This window comes from Parus major, chromosome 2, assembly GCF_001522545.3.
Source record: "Parus major isolate Abel chromosome 2, Parus_major1.1, whole genome shotgun sequence".
Taxonomy (NCBI): Eukaryota; Metazoa; Chordata; class Aves; order Passeriformes; family Paridae; genus Parus; species Parus major.
Window position 1 is genome coordinate 98,350,521 of NC_031769.1, and position 24,729 is coordinate 98,375,249.

The following is a 24,729-nucleotide window of genomic DNA, read 5'->3' on the forward strand; positions in this document are numbered from 1 at the left end:
CCAAGCCTTTGAGCCAAGCCCTTTCACCTGGTTTCTTTCTAACAGCATCATCCCTCTCTTCACCCCACTAATGGACCACAACTGTTCTTCTTGTAAGCACTGGCCAAAACAGTCCTAGCTTCCTTAAACCAGGTTGTGACTCTCCCTCCCACAAGCCATATTTTCCATCTTCATTTTTTAAAAAAATGTTTGCAACTCAATGCTTTGGAGGCATTGCTTATCCCCCTGCTGGTCCGTCAGCACTGCTGTGCCAGAGGCCGTCACCAACAACAGGGCTTTAAATGAGATTGAGGTGGGGTTGTTATCTTAAAGGAATTGAGATCACGAGCTGGCTTAGAATAAGTGCCTAGACTTAACTCTGGCGTGTGACAGGCTGTCTCCTGCTACTGCCCATCCTCTATGGCAGAGGCAGGGCAGAAATGCCCACAACCATCCTGACATTAATCACCAGAGTGTGAGGGTCAGAATGCTGATCTTAAACCCTCATCAGACATCCACTTCCCTGGGCCCTCACATAATGCTCCAAGGATTGAGTCCTCTCGGATTCCTCAACAATCATCTGCTACCTGGTTTCCAGCAGCAAAACAGCACGGGAAAAAGACAATTTTTCAAAAAAGACAAGGACTTATTTTACCAAGTCCACTCTGGTGTTCCATGTTTTGTTTTTTTTTTCCACTTCAAAGTGAAAATAAATCCAACAGGAGACAAATGCATTTAATAATTTTTAATAATTTTGTGCCATGGTTTAACCACAGCATATTAAGAACAAGCATAAAATCTGTATTTAAAACTAACAACAGCACTTAGAGCAACATCTTCCTTTAAAAGTATTGCAATAAACAGACCTTAGGTCTAAAAACTAGGACATCACCATTTGCTCAATTAAAAGAGTCAGATACACAACAGTTGAAATATTTTTCTGTATATAACTGGGAGTTACGGTGGAAAATAAGCAACAAATTAATTGTGTTAAACAGAAAATAAAAAAAAATAAAAAATAAAGCAAGCCAGGTTTGTCATAGCATCACATGAACAGCTATTGAGAAATTCCAATACAGTTGTAAAAAGACTTACTGTTTTTAATAGCTTTGTTTTACAACAATAAATTTTAAAAGAAAGATTAAATATTGTTGATAGTGCTGTACATATTTCAGAATAGCTTGAAAGAAAAAGGACAAAAATAACAGATGTGTTGAAAAAGTGATCTTGAAAGCCACAATGTTGGAAATACAAAAAAAAATTAAAATCCATACAGCAATAAAGCATTTTACACTGTAAATTAACTATTGAGAAACAACAAAGAAAGGGTAACACTCTAAAAACAGGCATTTGATGGTTAATTTTGAGTGTAACAGCCTGACTAATGTACATACCATCATGAAATGCTCTGAGCACAGCAGCATTGGGCAGTTGAGAGTTATACAAAGATAAAACCCCTATTGACGCTTATGTAGTCATTATATTCTGAGTAGAAAAGCTTTTTTAAAGAATATTAAAGTGATTTTTAAAAAAATTATCATTATTATCATCATTATTATTATTAATTTTGCTGTCCAGGTCTATGATGCCTGAGGCTCTTGTAACTTCTGCTCACAGTCCTTTTAAAATCTTGGCTGCCTGCTGTGCTTTGTGGTAAATGAAAAAGCGTGAACACAGCTGTGAATACACTTAACAGATAGTCTGCTCTTTCCACTGCAGCTTCAAAGCAAATTAGTGCCTCTAAAAGGAGACATGCTCGTGTTTGGTCCACTCAATATGCACGTTTTGTTATGATAAATCCTACTCTAGATTCCTCCAGCAGGAGGTTTACTCTGTACAGTCTTTCTAGGGAAGGCCTGGGGTTTTTTGTTTGCTTTTCTTCCTTCATGCACAGAAGTGGTACTGCAGTGCAAACAGAAACGTGAAGGTGGCCAGGCAAGGCACACTTCCAAAACAATTACTCCACACCCTGACAAACAATAAATGAGTTACCAAGTGACAATCATGAAATATGCATATTTACCTATGGTACATGCTTACTGACAGAACAGCTCAACATATAGAAGGATGTGATGATACAAGCTACCTGTAAGGGCATGATGATGCAGAACTGGCCATAAAAAACTTAACACACTTCTTTGAGACAAACAAACAAACAAAAAAACCGAAACAACCATGATCAACATTCAGATACAGGACTCCTGTGAGGGCTTTTAAAAAGATATTTACAGACAAAGGTGTAGATGCTTCAAGTTGACAGAGAAGCAGTGAAGGACTGTGCCCCAAGGCACCATCCCCCAGCGTGACGGACCGGGTTGAAAGCCCACTCAAACCAGAGGAAGCCGCACCACTGACTTCACTGGCCCCGGGTAAGGCCCCCTGAGTTTTAGCACAGCGTTTTGCTAATCATCTGAAAAACCAAACCAAAACGCCATCTCAAACATCTCCCAACACCCTGCTACCTTACATCTGTGGTTAAAGCCTGGCAAGTATAAAAAAGCTACATACAGACAGGAGTATCTATGAAAGATTAGTTGGTATCCATCTGTGAGAGGACAAATCTGTCTCAGACCAATAAACTTTAATATCACCTACTGTCCTGGGATAGTTAGAACAAACAGTTTAGAAAAATAAGTACAGCATCTGCTAGTCCCTACACTAGAACTTCATGTTGAGTTTTCCTGAGGTATTTGCTTTACCGAAGAGCGTGCAGGGGCATGGGAACGGAGCACCAAACACAGGGAGATGTCAGGGGAGAACCAAACTGCCAAGGGAGCCTGGCAGGAAGCTGAAGTGTCAAATTACTTCCCACACCACTTCCCGGGCTGGGTTTGAACAGGTCTAAGCATTTCTCTGTAATCTTAAATATGAACCTGGGTTAAGCCATTGCCATCAGAAGCCAACACAAAAGCAGAAGAGCTGCCAACTCAAAGCTCCCACTCAAACCCTGCATTCAGCTCACTACCAACCGTGGCCATTCTTGTCCACCCTGCAAGAGCACAGGTGATCAGTGAGTCCATCCACACCCCAAGCCCAAGGACAGTCTGTATGGCAGCATGGTGCACCAGTCGTGGGCACAGAGCAAAGGCTGGCTGTTATCACAGAACTCTCACTGGCCTAGTTTAGACTTTGCAGGGATGGTGTGGGTCAAGCTCCCACTTGTCTGAGCTTCACTTCAAATCTAGGATGTGATTAAAAAGGTTTGAAAAGTTTTAGGCCATTTCTAAGTTAAAGAAAAAAAACATGGTAGTCAAGGATAGTAATAAATAACGTATGTGCTGGAGAAGTAGTAACTAATACTGGTCCAACTCAGCAATAGCAAGGCAACAACCAATACGAGAAGCATCTAGTTGCAAGGTTAAAGCTGTGGAGGTTTTGTTTGTTTTGTGGTTTTTTCCTTTTTTTTTTAAAGTGACACATTTGAAAAAAAAAAAAAAAAAGAAATCTTCACAGCAAAGATGCATCAAACAACTAATTGCTATACACAGGCTTGTCAAAAAGGATTTGTTTTTCCTTTTTCCCTTATGATATTATATTGATATTTAATAGGAAAATAAAATACATAGACTTTTTGTCATTTGTATGCATTGATTTCCAAGCTTTCTTACAAAAAAAGGACCAAGCACAGATTGGCATTCACAAAGTCTATGCCATTTTCTTGTGTTAAAATTGGTATCATCTGTACACTATCTTACAGTATTAACAACATCTATTTGTTTTTTGTATGTTTGTTTGTTCTACCCATTGGGTAGGATATGTGCATAATATATTCAAGTTATACACAGCACCATACAAAGAAAAAAAAAAAAACAAAACAGAAAAAAAGACAGACAACTAAAAAAGCACCATTTTAAGTGAGGCACAACAAAGGAGTGTAAGGCCTGATGCAAAGCCCCCTGAAGTTGGCAAGACTCTTCCTACCAACTTCAGCAGGCTTTGGATCAGGCCCTCTTGAGTGCAAGGGGATTCCTATCTGCTCAGACCTGAACATGAGGCACCTTAGTTGCTTACAAACTACGGACATGCAAACCTCCTCAAAATTATGTCTAATAAGGACATATTTAATTTATCAATAAACCTACCACAGCAGACAGACAAGCACAAACCAAGGAGAGAAAGGAAGAAGAAAAGAGACATCTTTGTCCCCCACAAGATCCTACACACACCATGTTGTTTCAGAAAGCTCACACACCAAACCACTTAAAACAGCAGCAGCAGCAGCAGCAGCAATATAGCAAAGAAAATAGCATCATCTCTGGCAGTAAATCACACATCTGTCAGAGGGAAGGGGAAGTATATCTACGTTTCAGTTTTGCTTTTTTTATCATTAATCAGCATGAAAAGGTAAGTTCTTTTATAGCAAGAAAGCAACACTAGCAATACCCGGGTTGCTTGTGTTCAGTCTAGAAACAGAAGAGACACCAGGAAGGCAGGAGTAAGAGCCAGGAGAGTTTGTGACACAAAATGGTCCTTGATCTTCCCTTTCTAAAGCAGAAAATTATACTAGGTGGTTACAAAAACAGCATCAGCATCGCTGAAACACATTTAATGCCAATGAGAATTTCAAGGAAACATCAGTAGGCCCCTCCACTGCATGTCTGTGGCACTAAATACTTCATTGAAACACCTACACATCAGTTTGCTGGGAAGAGGCAATGCAGGTCTCATGTTGGTTTTGGAGGATGAACTTAGTGGTGCAGCTTCTGTTTATTCCCCAGAGCTGTACCAAGAAAACCACTCTTTCTTTTGCTGGTGCAAGAGTGCCCAACGGGGCTTTTGCCAGCCCAACAATGCAATCAGAAGTGGCTCAAAGGGTAATTTACATTTCTGATTACTGAGGACAAGCTGGCAAACAATATATTAACTATAAAAAAAAAATCCTACCAACATTTTCAGTCAGCATACTCTCAAAACTTTTAACTTGAATATCCCAACAAAACACACAGAACAGTTTTTGGATGGCAAGCCTCTCTAAGTTCAACACATCCTCACAAGGGACTTTTCCATGTTCTAAAAGGCCTCAGATAACTCAGTAAGTCTGCCTCTTTCCAGGGATTGAAATGATTGACACATTTGGGGCTAGTGTAGGAGAAAAGCTGTAATTGTACTGGTTGGCAGGCAGGCAACACAGTGCAGGGAAAGACCAGGTATGTGTAATTAAATTATGTGCAACAGCCTTTATCTAAAAAACAAGGATGTAATCAAAAGCCAGACTTCATTTGAACCCACTGCACAGAAGGATCACTTGGTTCCCATCATCAGCTAGGTCTGAAAAAACATGCTCATGAGATTTAGGGTACACTGAGTATACTTCCTTCCTGTGCATCAATACACATTGGGGTTATCCCAAAGCACAAAGACTTTTCAAAGCTCACCCAAAAGGAGAGAGAGCTGTTGGACGGAAGATGCACGAGCACACGATGACAGGCAAGAATTGGTGCAGCAAGAAAGCCCCCTACTGATAAAAACATAGGTCATGACATTTACAGGACTGAAAAGCAAATACTCCTCATGCTTCCTGCTGTTTGACAAATGACCTGCTGTTGTTCCTGAGAGCACAACACAGAGCCATTTAGAACTTCTGGAAGGTGATCACGGAATAGCAACTAATACAGAGAGAATCAAGGGGACATGTTTGTACCCAAGTCTGTATGTGCATGGACATGGCTTAACAGTAATGACCAGAGAGAACCTGTAAATATTCCTAAATACTTTCAAATGTGCCAGCAAGCCTATTGTTTATCCTTGGGTGGGGGAAGGCCAAAAAAATGGATGTATATCTATTTTTCACCAATTTACTATTTTGTTTCTCTTTGCCTAAGAAATCAGCTTAGCTATCACATGAACATTCAGGGATAGAGTCAGAGAAAGGTTAGCAATCAATCTTCACCAAAGCATTCAAACATTTCTTATAGATTAGAATGTCAGTTCTAAGGTCCAGTATCTCACTACCTGGCAGGGTTAGAAACAACTGCCTCAGACAGCACTGTTCCAGACAGCCTCCACACAGGGCTCCTCAGCAGGACAAGAATTTCTTCTCTATTGCAAAGAAGTGCATTCCTTAACAAACAATGCAATCCTGCTCCTTACCCTTCCCTGCACCCCATTCACAGAAAAAAAACCCAAAAAACTCTCAATGACACTTTTTAAAAAAATGCATTTGCAATGAGAACATTCAGAGATCTGGCGTAACAGAAGCAGCTTCCAGCTGGGACAAACTGATGGAAGAAGTGGGAAAGCAGTAATAAAAAGCCAAATGATGCAGAGCTTAACCCATGGCTCCTGCAGATTCCATGAGGGCAGGAATGCAAACGTCCTCCTCACTAGCCATCAGGAACATGTACACGGGGCCTATTCTTGAGTTTTCATACTTCCATGGGAAAATCATGCTGAAATAAAGTCCCATCAGCCCAAGACTGGCCCAAGTGCAGGGTTAATCAGTTACAAGACCAGAAGTAGCATAATTAGATCCTCCTTGATGAAAACATCCTATTATGCAAAGTGAATTCTGCACGTGCTACATGTGCCAGGAAAGGGATCAGAACACTGCACTGTTGGCTGGGTACCCCTCTTCCTATCCCTCCCTCACATCTTTTAAGCAGCATCACACTGAATTTGCATGTCCAGCACTGAGAGGAGCCCAACCACAACTGTGCTAGACACAGGTACCAAATCAGAGCTAAGTGCCAAGTGCTCCATTGGGAAACTGGTTTTTCCTTTTGCTAAACCCCTGCTTTTTCTAGGCCTGAAAGATCATACAAAACCACCCAAAAGACGGGGCATATTTAGCATCAAGAAAAGAGCCATGCCAAGACACATAAGGGAAAAATTAGTCTTTGCAGTAGGCCAGATGTCACAAAACTTTATTTCATACAGGTGTATTTAAAAGAAAAAATAATCTTTTAACCTGAAAATTTCAAAAGTAGGGGCATCACTATACTGAATTTTGGGAACACGAGCTACTGGGCAAAGTCAGAAGATGCAACCTGAAATCAGGCAAATATGATCCATCACACAGAAAACATGACACACATACTATGTGGGTTTTGTGCATGAGACACAAACCAGAACATCAGTATGGAGGCAAAATCTACACAATTAATGCTACAATGCTTGCATAAATCTTTTATCATTTATACACAGTTTCATTGAGTGGCTCTGGAATACAGTCTATCAATTCTGGATATTTTCAAAGCTTGTCTTCCATAAATGCTTCATAGAATTATGTATCTTCAAAGCTCACCAATTTCTAAGCCTGTAAAGACTGATAGCGCTATCTAATTCTGGTATTTCTTTTACCATTCTGTTCTGTTATCAAGAGCAGATTCTCTACCATGTCAACAGAAGAAAAAAATAGAAAAAAAAAGTGTTTGAATGTTACACTGTTGAGTGCCTTCCCACTGGAGAGCACTAATATCCACCAGAAAATAGCCTATTTACTGCTAAAAGAGGCCCCAAAAGAGAAGACTGCAAGCTCCCCTATAGTAAGTAAACTAGTCACTACACTCCCAGAGCTGAGAGGTACTGTCTGCACATTGCATTTGGGAAAGCAGAGCATGACATTAAGCCATTAGAGAGTGTCCAAAGGAGGGCCATGAGGATGATGAAAGGTCCCAAGGGAAGCCATGAGGAGTGGCTGAGGTAACTTTGTCTAGCCTGGATGAGATTGAGGGGAGACCTCAGTGCAGTTACAATTTCTCTGTGGTGGAAAGAGGAGGGACAGGGCACTGGTCCCCTCACTCTGTTGACCAGTAACAGGACCCAAGGAAACAGCTGGAAGCTCTGCCAGGGAAGGTTTGGGCTGGGCATTAGGAAAAGATTCTTCCCTCAGAGGGTGGTCAGTCACTGGAACAGACTCCCCAGGGAAGTGGTCACAGCACCAGCCTGACAGAGTTCAAGAAGCATTTGGACAAGGCTCTCAGGCACATGGGGTGACTCTTGGAGCTGTCCTGTGCAGGGCCAAGAGCTGGATTCAATGATCCTCACGGGTCCCTTCCAGCTCAGCACAGTCTCTGACTCTAGGATGAGAAGACAAAGATGCAAGAGGAGATGAAGCTATTAGGTGAGCAAATACCAAGTTATTTTTTAACAAATCTTTTCTAAAGAACTGGAAAAGGCTATGCTTTCCATGCAGAAAATTTTTCTCAGCCAAGAAAAATTAAGAGACAGTGTACTGGACAATGTTAATGGGAAGTGCATAAATCCACTGGCATGCAGAGAGGGCAAAAGATGGCAAGGACCTGTTTTTAAAGAAAGTACATTCCCAAGAGGTGACTTTGAAGGCAACTTCAAGGCTCACTTTGCTGAGATACGCACATGGGGAAAGTTGATCTTCAACCAGCCCAAGCCCAGGGCCCAGTCCAGGTGTGCTCTGCCGTGACAACTGAGTTCCAGCTGTTCTAACCTAAAGGCTTCTTGGCTAAACAATCCTCATTTAGGCAACAGCACAGTATCTGTGTAGGCACAGGCATTCTCTGGCTTAAAGGCTTGCTCCTCAAGTGACAAAAGTCACTGAAGACCAAAACAAACATTTGCTGGCTTTGTCCTCTGGTTGGGTTTTGTTTGTTTGTTGTTTTTAACTAAGAATTACGTTCATAGGTTGTTTGCAAAAATCTAATTTCACAGCTTTTATTCCCAGGAACCAGAAGTGATGAGAGCCCCAGCTGACTGAAAGCCACCTAGTCATCTTCTAAACACCTGTCCTGCGGGTCTGAGAGGAAAAAAATAAGTGAATCCCACCATACAATCTCATCTCTCCCTTCAATTAATACATATGATAAAAGGCAGCTTTACTCTGCATTACCAGCGTGACTCAGACCAAAATAACAATTACAGAGACAAATGGGGCTGTGTATTCAGACTAACAGTTACACAGATGTTTTCAAAACTAGAATAAAATCAAATTACCTTATGAAGAAAACAAATCTACACTGAGGCCCAAGAGGCACGCACGCAGACACACACACACACACACAGTTTTGGCATTAAAACTCTGCATAGATCAAAGATGCACTTCAGTCATCAGAGCCCCCCCGTGTACACAAGTCCTGCAGAAATCCAGCCTCCAGCCATGGGACCAGGGCATCGGTGCCCTTGGGGCACTCAGCAGCTGCTGCCTGCAACCAAGCACAAGGCTCAGGAAAACAGAAAAAAGTGAAAGATCTTTAAGTGAAAAGCTCTATGACACACTCATACGCCTATATATTAGAAACTATTCAAGCTAAGACGCTAAAGATTCTTACTTTTAAATCCATTTCCAAAATGCATTTTAAGTGCAGTTTGTGCTTTTTCATGTGCTTGTGATGTCACTATCACCTTTTGTCAACTGAGTTCCGGCGTCGCGCGTGCTTCCACACAGGAACAGCCAGTGCAGAAACACCCCACGTGCCACGACACAGGCAGGTAACACTTTCCAACTACTCTCCAGGCCAGTATAGCAAAAATCAGGGCTTACAGACACTTGGTTAACACGTGAGCCACCTTTAGCCATGAGCACAGTCCTGCTGGCATCACGCAGACATCACGCACCCAGAAGGGTTTCCGCAGCAGGGCCCAGAGCGGAATGGTTTGCAGGGAGAATTCCTGGTGCTCCCACGTCCCTGCCAGGGATGCGGCAGGAGCCGGCACCACGGCCACGAGCACTCTCGGTACTGCTGCAGAAACACCACAGGGGGTGGGTTTAGCCACAAGGGCTCCCTTCACTTCAACAGGACGGACCTCCAGGACTGAACTTCAGCATCTGAAAGGACGAAATGGAGAGCGAAAACCACAACAGTCTCACGTACTTGAACAGCGGTGCAGGGGAAAAAAATCCCACCCTGCATTTTCAAACCATTTATTGCATAATGTCATGATATGTGACTAAATACATTTCAGGCTACAGTGAGGACAAAAATTTCTAGAATGTTAAGTACTGGTGATACTGCATTATGGAAAGGAAAAGAATGGCAGCACTTAAAATCAAGACAAATCAACACAGCTGGGAATTGTAGTTTCGCCATTTATGAAAGAAATAGTCTACACTGCAAAATAGCTAAACCTTAAGTGATGGAAAATGCTGGGACTTCATATTTGCCTTCTTCCATCCAAAAGTCTCCAAGACACTTCATTGATACACTGTTATTCAAATGCAAATTATTGCAAAGACAAGTGTCCCTGTATTTTTTGAACTGTGAAAGTCAAGAGATGTTAGGCTAAGTCCTGTGCCCATCTTCTAGCAAACCCGGGGGGAGGGGGCAAACTCCTCCAGATTACTCCTAGGGCTCTATCATTATTCCACAGGTGAAACGACAACATATAGAAGAACTTCACATAAAACAGTTCCCTCATATATATTTTTTTTTTTTAAAACAGTAAGATAGTGCAACTTTTTAAAACACATTTATCACAACACAAATTAATTCCTTGCATTCATCTAAGTTCTCAACTTTATACCTTGGCACACAGAACAGGAATTTTGTTTCATATTAAAAAAAAAATTCACACCCTGGGAGAAAAAAAAAAGCAAACTGGCCAATTCTTCCCCCATTTATCTAGCAAAACCACCTTCTTCCTTCTGCCATTCAGTGAGTATAAAACAGGCTGTACAAGCCTCATTTCTGTGCTAAGTTAACTTCTAGAATTAAATAATTGAAATAGTTTATTAAAAAAAAATAATATATCCCCCCCCCCTCTCCCCTGAAACACTGCTCATAGACAAACCGAATGGAAGTTTGTATTTCTTTCAATCTGCTTTGCATGCAATTCCCCTGAAAGGAATCAGAAACAAAGAACTGGTTTGCACGTTTGGTTTTACTCAGTTGTACCACGTTAAACGTAACAACACTGTGCACCAGAGCACGGGGGTCTTCCTCCACCGCCCTGCTTGCATCTCCCGTCTTCAGTCCAAACGCACCTGGGCGGGTGACTTAGACCAGGTTTCCTGGTTTGCGGTCCTGGCCTTTGCTGGGAACTATTGTGCTCTCTGAATTGTTCTGCTGAAAGTGAAGTCTGCTCCCCCTCTGCGAGGAAGGAGGCATGTTGCTGTGCTGGTGGTGGAAAAAAGAGGAGCCTGGGTAGTGCCCCATGACCTCGCTGTACGTCGGGGGCGGTCCTTCCATCCTTCCATTACTGCTATAGTTGGTTGCACTTATGCCCGAATTGCTGCTGGGTGGGCAGGGGCCCCCATTGTACATCGAGATGTCTATCAAGTCGCTATCAAAAATGGTTCGGTTGGGCGGCGCCCTGACGGATTCCCGGTTGAGCTCCATCTGCTGCTCGGGGTCCCGGAGCTGCAGGGTGCACGGGCCCTGGTACGGCGGTGGCTCCTCGCCGTCGGAGAGGGAGATGGTCGGAGGAAGGTCAATCTCATGCTGCATGTAAGGGTAAGTGGGCTGGAAGCGACTGAAACGGTCCCGCTGCATAAAAGATGGGGTGGTAAACCTGTCCCTGGACCTCGGGGCGTACATGATCTGAAACGGGAAGAGAGACACGAGTGACTCCACGTCTGCGCAAAGCACTGCGGGTGCTCCAATCTTTACAACGAACTGATAAAACACAGAGCTCTTCTTTTTGCCACCTGCCTTTGAGGTTAAACCCAGCAGATACCCTGCACAGGCGCGGCCACATGTGGCTGCAGGTGAAGAGGCAGGAGGTGCAGGAAGGATCCAGCACACTTGAGAACAGCTGCACAAAGGGAGCCCCAGACCCCACACAGCTCCTTCTAACGTTAAAACATTCTGAGCAAAACCAAATGATTGTGTTTCTGAAACCAGGAAATGAATTCTCTCTCGTCTCGGTAATTGACTAGTTCTACAACAATGTCCCAATACTGAATTTCAGCTGCAGTCTGAGCTTCCCCCTCCTACTCAGAGTTAATGCATCCCCAAAGAATTCAGATGGTCATTTTAGTACAATCTGTAAAGGCTTGGCATATCTCACGCCTTCACTATCAGCGTATCAGGTGTCCTCCTCCCCCTCAGTTCTCAGCCAGAACTCAGCCTCTGCAGAAAGCCTACAAAGCTTCTGCATTGTGATGGAAAATATGTCCCTAGTATTTTAAAACCTGGAGAAGGACAGGCTTTTAAAAAAAGGAAGCATTCAAGATACTCTGTGAGATGCTATTGCTCCTCACTTGGTCTATCCCAGATCTACACAGTCACAGCAGCTTCTCAGATCTAGATCTATCAAACTGCTCTTCTCTTTTTTGGATCCCTGCAGGGTCTTCAACCCCTGACTTTCACAGATGCAGGGCCAGTCACCAGGAAGTTCTGCTGCTTGTCAGGGGACAGCTGGACCACTCAGAGCAATACACCCACAAATTATTACACAGACGAGGGATCTGTGCTAGCTGGAAGATGGGAGACACTGGTAATAGGATATGTGTTGTAAATCCAAGAAAAGTTCAGGGACAAGAAGAACTGGTCTCCCAGCTTCCAATGAATGCTCAAATTACTGCAGGAAAGAGATGCACCTCCACCACTTACTTGTGAATGCTTACTATGACAGGGAGCTGCTGATAGAGATGAGGTGTCAGGTAGGCAGAATTTCATTCTTTTATGAAGAGGTCTCAGGAATTTATGAAATGCGTGTTAAGACAGGCTTAGATAACGGTGTGAACTACATTGAAAAAACTTTTTTTACAAAAAATAGATGCATGTTTTTGAAAGGAACCAAGTATACATTACAGGAGAAAAAAAAAGAAAGCACGTGGTGAAGATAGTCAGAAATCTGTCAGTACCTCTGAAGCACCCTGGCGCGAAACCGAGCTTTCTGAAGGCCACAAGCACCCCTCCTGAAATGTGGAAGAAAACAACATAAAAAGAAAAATTAATAGATCACATCACCATTCTGCCTCATTATCACAGCTCTTAACCAGCAGTCATCTTCTAAGGACTGGCTGTCTCCAGGAGCTAAACAAGCAACATCCCACCGTTTTTTTTTTCCAAAACACGAGCAAAGAGCAGCTCTGCTCCCAAGCAAGCCAAGCTTGGTCCATTTTGCAAGTGCCAAGATGTCATCCACAGCACCCAGCCCCACAGGCCATAAAGATGCAGCAAGGTGGTGGCTGAGAGAGTGTGGCAACGCAGGGAGATGACGGGGACACCTCAGCACCTGTATGCTGAGCAGGTACCCATCACCTCCCCAACCAGCAAGGGTGGCAGGTCTGTCAAAGGCCTGCCAGCCAGGATCCCGATTACACACCACAGGCAGAACAATTCACAACAAAACCCGGCGTCTGTTATCTCAGTGAAGTGACAGACATACTAAATCCAGGGATAATCTGGTCAAAACTGCCAGTTGCCCAATTCCCACCATAAACAGTAGTTAAAGCAGCTGAGGTTTCTGCCACTTTTTCAACCACTTCTCCAACCACCTTCTCAGGTAAAAATATTTTCTCTCTCATGCCCTGAAATCCTGTTCTGACATCGTACCAATACTCAGGGCAGAATAAAAGGGTGAAGAATAGTATGCCAATAAGGGTAAATAATGTCAGATATATCATTATTTTTCTTCTCAAATAATGGTTTAGAGTAGCAGTAACTCCAGTAATAAATGAATTTATTTTACTGGAAAACTTTGAAGCTGAAAAGGACATATCAGAGCAGCTATAAAGCACAGAACTTCAGTCTTGGAGCACAAAGAGAAAATCAAAATATTGTACAGTCATGACTATTTTCTTGATGCTAATTCAAGTTTTACAGACATAAAAAATTTCAGGAACTGGAAGGAAAATGCATACTGTCCCCAAAAGCATTACCATGTATAGACTGCTTCCAAATCTTACTGTACTGCTTCTTCTCACCATAGCATCTTTCAGATGTAAAAATAGACCCAACTAGATGTTCATCATGACACTCAGAGACCAAAAGCCGTCTGTGATCTTGTCAGGAGAGTCCACCGCAGAGCAAAGCTGCTCTAAGAGGACTCTCCCACAGGATTCAGCTGCTAAGGGAAATGCTCTGAATAGCAAAGCTGGTACACTTATCTTCTGTAGCGTTAGAGAGCAAAGATAGAGACAGGCTGACAATTGCAATTATTTACAACTTCCCCAAGTATTCCCCTTTGCAGAGACATGAAAGACAAATCTTTATGGAGATTCAAGTATTTCAGTGCCTAGATAAGGTTTGTTAGTTGAAGAAATTTTAACTGTGGAATTATACACATATATGTATATACATACTTATACACACATTCCTTTCCATTCCTTCAGCACCCAGGTGCCCTCATTTTGAAATATCTGAAGGTATGTTTGCACAATTAAAGGCAATCAGGTTATCAGCAATTGACCCAGCAAGCTCCAAACCCACTGCAACTGTTTGCAAAACACTAGTCAAAGCTAAAGTTCTCAATTAACTGTTCCTGAGTTACAGGCTCAGAAGAGAGGAAAAAAGGCAAAACCACCAATCCAACCCAGAAAGAAATAAAATCTACCTCCACCACTCATATTACTTAAACACCCTTATGAGAAGAAGTTGCTGATGAGGATGTGGAAACTACTTGCATCCTAGGGCCCATCTCCCCAAAGGCAAGAGGGTAAGGCGAGCTGAGAGAGATGGTGCAGCATATGGAGGAAAAACTCCTTGCATGGAGATAGAACAGGACCTGTTCACTGAGCCAAGACTCCCAGATCTGCTACCAGCCATACCTAACAGAAATAACTTGGTAGGAGAGAGGAGTTGTCTGTTACTTCTGCTGCTGATGCCTGAATCCCAGAACAGTCAAAGGCCCTGCCTGGAGGCACTGCAGCTGTTACAGGGATCCCACCATGTGTAACCAGGGCACTGCCACAGTCACACCAAGATGAGACCAAAGGAGCCCAAAGCTCTCCCCACTCTGGGATAACTACTTGAGAAGGTAAACAGCTTGGGATGCAGTTGAACTCTGAGGCTGTGAGATCTTTAGGATGTGAGGATATGTAACAATATCGTTCCTGTGACAGTATGTCCTGCAGCTCACCTGTAGCTCTTCCATTCCCTAAAGCTTCCCCCAGAGAGAGCAGCAGACTGAATAAATAATTTGGCAGCAGCCAACCCCCAGCAAGATCTCTATCCTAGGAGCCAGAAGAACTCCCCAGGCAGAAGGTTGGGAAGCATGTGCTCAGCATGCCCACACTTGGAAAGTACCAGGCTCACACACGTGCAGACCAACCTCACCATGCTTGGTCCAATGACACAGCATGGAATTCTCTCCTCACCAAGGCCAGACCAAATGATCCAACACCGAATTTCTGCCCTCCTGAAATCACTGCACCTACCACAGGAGATTTACTACCTACCTTTCTCGAGTCTTTACTTAAGGGAAATCCCCGCTCCCCTGCATTGTGTAGATACCACTTAACCCTAGGGTTGGTGCCCACCAACTCCACCAATCCTGGGGAGATGGCAAGAGGTAGAGATGAGAAGAAAGTGTTGCAGAAGAAAAATATCCCTATGACCACACCCCTCTACCCTGAGAAGTAGATTTAGCAAACAATGTGCTGGGACCACCCTGACCAATCTGGGGTGACTTATACTGACAGTGTTAATTCTTGCTCTCTGCTTGTCCCTGCACTTACAGACCTTCCTCTCAAAGCTGAAATGCTTCCCCTGTGCTCATATCAGTGAAAATCAGATGAGAACTGATAGCATTTGGATTTATATTAGGGATTTGTACAAATAGTTATCAGGTATGTGCAAACAAGGCTAAACCTGAGCAAATGCAATTTACCCATGCTTTGATGAGGCCAGTACCTCATTTGTACCTGATTTTCCTCCTTCTTATAGATTGTCAATAGCTAGCCCACCTCAACGTGCTCCTATTTCAAGAGACTTCAGGCATGAGCTTCAATACTTAAAAGTAACAGGGAGAGAAAGCTTATGCATTCATTCCCTATAGTGTATTCATTTTTAACATTGTTAGGCTTTGGAATGAAAATTTCAGCACCTACCATTAACACCAAGCAAGAAAAATCTTAGGGATCCACCTGTGTCTTTTGCTGACCACTGCCATTTTTGGGTTTCACTGTAATTTACAGAAATTAACTTTGTGATTAGGTTTTGAAATAGCATCATTTAATAAATCCAGCTGAGTGATTACTTAATTATCTCATGGTGATGATTATTTAACTCAGTATTTAGAGCTTAGAAGATTCCACAAGCCTAGGATAATTTGCTATTTCAAATTTTACAAAGCTTTAGAGTCTCTATGATTAAACAGTGTAGGAAGATGACTTTTTGAGGACGTTTTTAACCTCTGGAGCACACACTGCCATCCCGTCAGCCCATTGACAGCCAGCAGGAGAGAGATTTACCAGAACTCAAGAGAAATTATAGGTAAAAATTTGCACTCAGCCAAAAGTTTTCCTCAAACTGTAAGAAAGCAAAAGGATCCCTGTGTTTGTTATAGCTGGGATAGAATTAATTTTCTTCATAGCAGCAAGTATGCGGCCATGTTTTGGATTTGTGAGGAAAACAATGTTGATAACCCAGGATATTTTCATTATTGCTGAATGGTGTTTACACAGAATCAGGGCCTTTGCTGCTCCTCAACTCACCCCACCAGCAAGGAGCCTGGGGGTGCATGAGGTGCTGGGAGGGCACACAGCCTGGACAGCTGACCCCACTGACCAAAGGGACATTCCAGACCATATGGCAGCATGATCAGTACGTAGAGCCAGGGGAAGAAGAAGGAAAGGGGGACTTTGGCAGCAGGACCATTTGTCTTCACAAGTCACTGTCACACACCATGGAGCACCGATGCCCTGGAAATGGATGGACATGTGCCTGGCCCTGGGAAGTGGTGAATGAATTCCTTCTTTTGCTTTCCCTGTTAAACTGTCTTGATCTCAGCCCGTGAGCTTTCACTTTTACCCTCCTGATTCTCACCCCCAGCCTGCTGGGAGCAAGTGGCTGTGTGGTGCTTAGTTGCCAGCTGGGGTTAAACCATGACAATCCCATATAATCCAAACTTTTCTTTTTTTGCTGACTGTTAAGGAGATTTACAGGCTTTCTCCACTATTAAGTTCCTGCAAAATAGAACTCTGCCTAAAATGATGTTTTCTGAGAAACAAAAGTCAGTTTTTCACTTTCTAAAATGCATTACAATTATTAAGACTGTCCCTCTTTTCCCCTTAACACAGATTTGTATTTTATTTTTATACAAAAGCATACACACACACGAATACACACACTTCTGCAAGTGAAATGTTCCAGATAGCAGTGTAGTTTCTGACTTTGGCCCTAGGTGGTACCTTATACCACATTAAAGCAGTGGCTTGCTGAAAACACTCCAGGAAGGCACAGGGGCTCTTTCCTCCCCATATCTTCCTGGGTGATACAGACCACCACAGCTCTGAAGACAGCAACAAACACAAGCAAAACAAACGGTTATGTTGTCTCCAACAGAATGATGAGTATTCCAGCAGGATTGCTCGTTCCTTTAAAAGCTACTCCTCAAGGGCAGGAAAGGTGACGCTGTCTAACAGAGCAGTGCACGGTACCCAGGAGAAGTACTAGAGAATCATGGAGAGTGCCAAATCTCTCACACGTAATCTGCTTCCCTACGCTTACTGCAATTATTCCTGTTACTTAATGCTTTAAAACTTTTATTTCCCCAACTTCACAGCACTTCATCACTTGAAGTAATCTTCATTTCATTTAACTGAAGGGAGTAAGTACTATTATCCTTCCTCCTTTATTTGGAGATGAAGTGAGTTGCCCAAGGTGATACACTGAGTCAGGTACCACCCAAAGCCAGCACTCCTCACTTCTAAGTCCTACCTGCAGATTTCCTGGACAATCACATCCTTATTAAACATATAATGACTTTACTGTGGAGACTTCAAAGAGCAGCAGCCGAGCTCGCTGTCCCTCTTGGCAGCACTCCCTGAGGAGAGGCGAGCCCATGTCCCTCAAGGAGACAGCAGGAGAATACAGTGCACATCCAGCCCCTGCCAAACGATGACTGGTACAAACAAAAAGATTTGGCAAAGCAGGGTGGTCTGCAGCACTCACACCCTCTCCTGGCCATAGACTAGGTTCTTGTTCCCAGTGGGATTTTCTTTCTTTTGCATATGTCAGTAAGAAAATGAGAATGAGTGGCCCAGGGACACCAGCAGGGAACAGACAGAATAATGCCAATGCCAATAGCAAACAACTTAAAAGACCAGCAGGAAAGACTAACATTTGAAATTACTGACAAATCCCTGAGCTGTCAATATTATTGAGTATTTTCTGTCACCCTCCTGACATTCCTCTTATATTCTGAAATAGCTGGTACAGGGAAGAGGGGAGTATTTTTTACAGCTGTGCTCCTGCAGCTTGGCATCCAAGACTGGCATTCCCAATGCAGGTTCTAATGCAAGCTGACTAGCCTGAGCAGTAACGCTGCCCTCAGTGCTGGGAGGCAGGGGCTGGTCAGGGAGCATCCTGTGTGATGGATGCAGGGATTTGCTGCCAGGAGTAGGCCTGGGGCAGTCCAAGTGTTCAGCACTCATTCAACATCTATTTTATAAAAGAAGACAATGCAAAGACACAAGGATAGGGAAAAGGAATGAAATTAGGAACATCAGAAGCTCATTAAGTTCCTTTCTGGAAGTCAGTTAATCTCTTTCCCCTCAATGTCCCCATGGAAATCACGGGTGATGACATTAAGAGTTAATCATTGGGAAGCAAGATGTATCTTTGTTTTGTCCCAGCAAACAGCAGAGTGCCACAGCAGCAGCTCAGATGCAGCTACCTACATTCCAGCAGGATGTTTTTGGTTACCAGCAATAGTGCTCTCCCAATACGAGGTCAACAAAGGCACAGCCAGCAGCACTGCAACACGGATCTCCCTTGCATATCAGACACACGTACCCTGTGCACAGATGTGCCTTTCCAAGGCTGCCACATGGCTCTGCCCCAGAATCCCCCAGCACTGCCAGCAGCATCAGTTGTTCCCACACAAGAGGTTCTGTTGTTTCAAAGTGAAGTAGCCCCTAGGCATGCTCCTAGTGTACTCCACACCCTACGGCTTTTGTATCCCTCTCAGGTGTTCTGCAACCCTTGGCTTGCTCCCAGCTGTGAAGCCCAACACCGCTGATGGATAAGCCAGCAGCAGGAAACCTTCAATATTTTATCCATTGTGATACAGGCACTGCTCAGCACCTTGCAGGCTCACTCCAGGCTACTGCTCATGCCAACATGGTTATCACTCAGTATCTTTCCACCTCTCATAATTATGACCCCAAAACTCTTAATACTGCTAATGTTAAAACAGGGTTGGAATACTTAATAGCCCCACTAGGAGAGGGCAAGTAGCACCCTCAGCACTGCAGCAGAAGCACCCACTGCTTCTGAGCACTCAGTGCTTGTCCTGCCCTTGGCTGTGATCTGCTTAAAGCCTTGACCCAATAACCAAGGTAATAAAATACCAAGACCAGGGGAAAGACTGGAAGGTGATACTCCAGAGGAATGAATAGAAAAATAAAGAGAGAAGATAAAGATGAACTAGTGGTCACACAGAAAAGTGTATTTACAGAACAGGCATGTAACAACAATATTTAGTGTGCACTTGCCAAAGAGCAGCCTTTTTTTCCTACAACTGGTCCTTTTTCTGCCCTTCAAACACTATTTCAAATGTTAACACTTGTGATTGCAGTGATTTAATATTTTAATATTCTAATTTCTGACATGGTATGGAAGTTGAAATTCCCATTATCATCCTCTTATTTTTGTTTTATTTGAAGGCGTTTGGGTATTTTTTTTTTGTTTGTATAACCATGAAGAAGTTCAAGCAGAAAAATAAATTCACTAATATCTTGTATTTCATTATTTCTGATGCCTAACCCATGAGGCTGGTAATAAAGGCAGTAGATAATTTACCTGATCACTCCTATTACTCTCTCTAAAAGAGCCAGAATAAGAGAGATCACTTGTTCAATAGCTGGTCCTTACAAGGCCAGAAACCTGTGTAGCTCAGCCACCACTTAGCTGGTGGAAGGCATGATTATCAAGAAATAGGACAGGCTTAAAGAAAACTGAAAGCAACAAAAGGACAAAAAAAATAAAAAGTCCCATCTGAACAGGAAAGACTGGATGCTACATTTTGATACACCTCTGCTACTTCAGTTACATGAAAGGGTGCTCACTTCAGAACTAGTCAACAGTCAAATAATTCGCTTCACCATTCTCTTTTCAAGAAAGATGTGTGAATTTCCTCTATTTCCATTCACTATTTCTCTACCAAAAGAAGACTTAAGTCACAATAATATTTTTTTTCAGACATCAGTAGTTAACAAAGATATCTGTTTTCTGAGTCTATATACCATTAAAAAATATTCCCTTGCTAAAAAATCCACTTGGATAGCATGTGCACACAGAACAAGGCTTGCCTGGTACAAAAAATGAATCTTCAAAGTGTATAACCTGCATCTCACCACTCACACTATCTATTATTTTGTGCAAATCACTCCACTGTGGACAATGAGAACACACTGGTCATTTGCAGTTTCTTACCACAGAGCACTTACTTGAGTTTTCTGACCCTCATTCTCTGCACACTGCTTTTAAGGTTTGCACTGCACAGCCAGTTTCTATCAAAATTTCTTTCTAACATCCGAGACAAAGGAAAATTCAAAGTTTTTGACATCTGAACTCAGAGACTTCTAAATCCCCATTCCCCACAAGTATGACCCTTCTTCTAAGAAGAGCTACAGCTTATCAGAAATTCAGATGAGTAATAGTGATGACAAACTCATACCAAAGGTTTTCAGAAAAATTAGTAACTGGTTCTTGCCATGAAGTGCTCACTTGGCTGTGATTATCCTTACTTATAATGGTGACATCAAACTGAAACTGAGTCAGTGTTTTAAAAATGATTTAAGATCAGTTGTGGGTACTAAAACAACTCCCAAATCCCTGCTGCCAAACTGCATGTTCTTCTTCACAAGAAGGTGAAGCTTTTTCCCTTGTGCCCAAGAGGAAAAAAAAAAAATAAAATACCACTGCCTCTGATAACAGACAATAGTGATGAACCATACAAAGGAAATAATGGGTTATTTCATGCATTTGACAGCTTACTACAGTTTAAAAAGATTTGTGAAGATGAAAATGCATTTCATTGATCTCAAACTATTTCATTTTAGGTATCTGTAGCAATTATAGCTAACATTTTTCAGACAGAATTGTGGTTCTTGAATTAAAGTGTCCATTTCAAAGCAACAGTCAAATTAATCAAGTCAATTTTTCCAGTCCTCAAGTCCACAGGGTTAAGGTTTTACAAGTCCCAGTCTCATCTGTAACCAAATTAGAGCTAAGCATTTGTACACTACCAAAGTGCCAGGCAATGAAGCAGCCTCTCCTTGAGGAGGCAGCTCCTTTCCTCCCCCTGCAGCCTCCAAGGGTAGAGCAATTCACTCCAGCAAAAAGGCACAGGTGACTTACTAAGAGAGCTTTGGGACCCCTGCATTGTCACATTGTACAGCTGACTTTCAGGAGGGAGCTGCCAGTTGCCAGGATTGCCAGGGAGGCAGCTCCACAGCAGCCACTGTGGCATCTCTGCCTCCTTCCCTGTCAGTACTGCCTCCCCTGCTGAAATCTAACTGTAGCCAAAAAAAGCAAAAACAAAAAGCTAGCAATTAGTGTTCAGCCAGAGCAGTCCCCTGAGGCCTCTCACCATGACCTTGGCAGCTCCCTGAGGAGCACAAAGAGGGAAGAAACAAAAGACTGGAATGGATAAAAAGGTGAGGCTGTGGAGTTAGAAGTGGTGTAAACCATTATGAGATCACATCTCTGTTACAATCTGACTTTTTTTGACAGCAAAATGAAGCTGTGAACTCAACACTATTACCAGGAATTCAATGCATCAAAAGGTGACTTCAGAAATGGCCCCATGGCCACCGCTCTCAGCAAAGAGGCCAAGGGCATCACTCTGGGAAAAGCACATCAGGAGAAAGGACCTCCCTGCAACACCACAGGACACTACATGGCTTGTGGGGGATATCCCAAGGTCGGGGACACATTGTGGTTAACCCTCACAAGGGAGCAGAGCATCCCACCCAGCAAACTCTTTGCTCTCAAGGCAAATCAGGTGCCCAATTACTGTTAGGTTGATTAAACACAGTCTTAACAAGTACTGACTGAGATTCCATCTTAAGCCTTTGACTTTGTAACAACACATCTTAAGCACTCCAGGTCCTTGGGGAGATCCCTTTTCTCGCCTCTTCGTGCTGTTTTAGTGAAACAAACATTACATTTTCCTGGGCCCTTACTGGGACAGTGGTTTTGATCCAGTGAACAGCCATGGCAGCTTCACAAAACCGTGATAAAACTTGAGGGTATTAGACAATATATGGAAAGTCACAACAACGTGTATTTCAGATCTTTGCCCCTCAGCTAATCTCCATTCATTCCACTTCCACATTCCCATCTCAAATTACAGCAGCAGCAAACACAATGTCGCATCTAAGCCTCCAAATGCAAAATGAAAAGAGGCTACACAAAACATAGCAGGATCTAAAAATAATCAAAGACAGTGTACCTTAAATTTGCACCCCAAATTTGTTTTCTACTGACAAATACAGCTTTGGCAAAAGACCTAACTACAGGGAGCACTAAAAGTGATATCAGATGCTTTTCCAGCAGTTGCCTGTACCAGAGCTCTTTGGGAAGCTTTGCTGCAGGCCCATACAGAACAAGGAAAAGGAGTTTGGTGCAAGGGGCTCACACTCACCGTCTGCAGAGTTTCCTCCTGTCTTCTGCTTTGGCTCTGTCGGTTGATAAAGGAGCGTGTCGAGAGTTTGTAATGGTTCAACAAGCAGATGATCACTACCACCATAACAGTTATAACCACGATTATAATGATGATTTGAACAAACTCCAGTTCAGCTAAAACAAAGGAAAAAAAGAGGAAAATGTGTCATCAACACACAAAAGGTTAACCATCAAAGCAACAACCTGCAAAGAACCTCAATATTTCTCTGAGATTGATCCAGCTTGAGATACTATTGCTGTCCATGCTTCAAAGTTTCGTGAAGAAAACTGCTCTAAAAAGTATGAAAATTATTTAATTTTCTGATAAATTGATCAGCATGAGTGGCTGTAGGTCAAAGCTAAGAAGCTTCTTGGTGATCCTTCTCTGTAGCCTCAAAAGGTAAGAAACTCTTCAACATAAACACCAGAGATGAGCCTTTTGGAGAAAACAATTTCACCAAACAAAACACCGAAGAGACCACATACACACAAGCCCCACTTTATCTTAACAGCCACCTGTAATACCAATAGAGTCCAGAGGGTACCACAAGCTCCAAAGCATGAGAGGAATCAGGACACTTGATCTAGTGCACTACCCTTCATTTTTTTTATCAAGTAGATAGGATGAAAGCTATTTAACTAGAGTGGGAAACTTTAAGCCTATTGAATCTACATGCATTGTCTTTTTCAATTACTACCTTCTCTCCAACTAGCATAAAGCTAACTTTTCTAGGACTTTCCCAGTCAGGTAAAGATGTAAAAAGAGCTCTGGTACTCCAAAACAAGATATGCTCCAGCACAGTTAAAAATGAAACCAGGACCTTGTTTCTTGCAAGAGATACACTTAAAAGGAACTCAGTCAGAACCCATCATCTTATCTGAAGCCCTGCCTATACCACAAATATTAAGTATATTTAGAAATGAGTCACTCTTGCACCCTTTTGGCTACACTGGAGCAGCAAGGATGAGCAATGTAAGGGGAAAAATTGCCCTTTGGAGTTACCGAGTTGATGATATTTCTATGGAAACTGCATTGCTCACAGGGGATGCTCTCATCTTGAAAGACAACTCCAGCTAATGGGAGGAGGTCTTTGGTTGCTAGGCTAGTAGAAAAAGCAAAGATGCAGCTCAAGTTGCTCAGTTTCAGTACTTTCCAAAAAAGGCACTACTTTTTGGATGCAAAAACATGAACTTTGGGGAACTGGTTAAATTTCTGTTTTAAAAAGCTAATGAGGAAAGAGAGATGACATATGAAGATGAAAGGACAGAACAAGTATCAGAAAACAAGTCCCCTTCCTCTCTCCATCTCAAATTTGTAGCTGCCCTCAGCTTTCTGTGTGACAGCAGAACACTTGTGCAGACACAACACAACTGTGAAGCCGAGCTATAAAAATGCCACTCAGACAAAATCCAAGATGAAGCTGCAGTGGACCTAAAGGAAACCCAAGGCTGTTTCATTATTCTAAGATCTCTTGCACACAGAACATCAGGCTACAGAAGCTGCAAGTGTGCTGGTGCCAAGGTCCAGCTATCACAAGCTACCAGCAGGCACAGCCACACCACCGAAGTGCTGAGGGTCTACCATCATCTCCTGAGGAGTAACTAAGCCTGCTTAAGACTAAGGAAATACTAAAGGGCAAAAATATTTCTATCACTTTATCACTCTTTGCTGTTAAGTACTTTCCATTCATCATTAAGACCACCAACATTTTCTAAGAATTTGGTTAGTCAGTGCTTTGTGTTCTGTTTTTGCTATCAACCCCACACGCAGGGCAGCGATCTTTCTTTTTCCCCTCTCTTGTGTCTGGAAGCTAACAGTGTCGGCACCAAAAGATCAAAAAGCCGGAAGAACAGAATTAATTAAAAAATAAACCCACCCAAGCCACAGTTCGGTTAAAAGTCAGTTTTTCTTGGCTCAGAAACACAGAACACAGACTTTACACAGTTGACAACCTCTGCAATTCACTGAAGTACTAAAGTACTGAAGTACTAAAGGGTTTCTTTAGCCAAACTTTTTTTTTTGTGTCCACGTCACACTTCAGACTGGAAATTGAGAGAC

General features: G+C 42.7%; 1 protein-coding gene across 6 annotated transcripts in view; it reads right to left on the reverse strand.

Moving 5' to 3' along the window:
* Window positions 1-709: 709 nt before the first annotated feature.
* LDLRAD4 (low density lipoprotein receptor class A domain containing 4) overlaps window positions 710-24,729 on the reverse strand; it is a 282,113-nt gene continuing 258,093 nt past the window's right edge. For 4 of the 6 annotated variants that reach the window (XM_015617168.1, XM_015617169.1, XM_015617174.1 and 1 more), the window contains 3 exons: window positions 22,651-22,805; window positions 12,698-12,751; window positions 710-11,429 (listed from right to left, as the gene is read on the reverse strand). In XM_015617168.1, coding sequence (XP_015472654.1) covers window positions 10,887-11,429; window positions 12,698-12,751; window positions 22,651-22,805 — 752 coding nt within the window. In that variant the 3' untranslated portion in view covers window positions 710-10,886. The remainder of the gene's footprint in view (window positions 11,430-12,697; window positions 12,752-22,650; window positions 22,806-24,729) is intronic. The other 2 variants (XM_015617170.2, XM_015617173.2) reach the window with 1 other exon arrangement.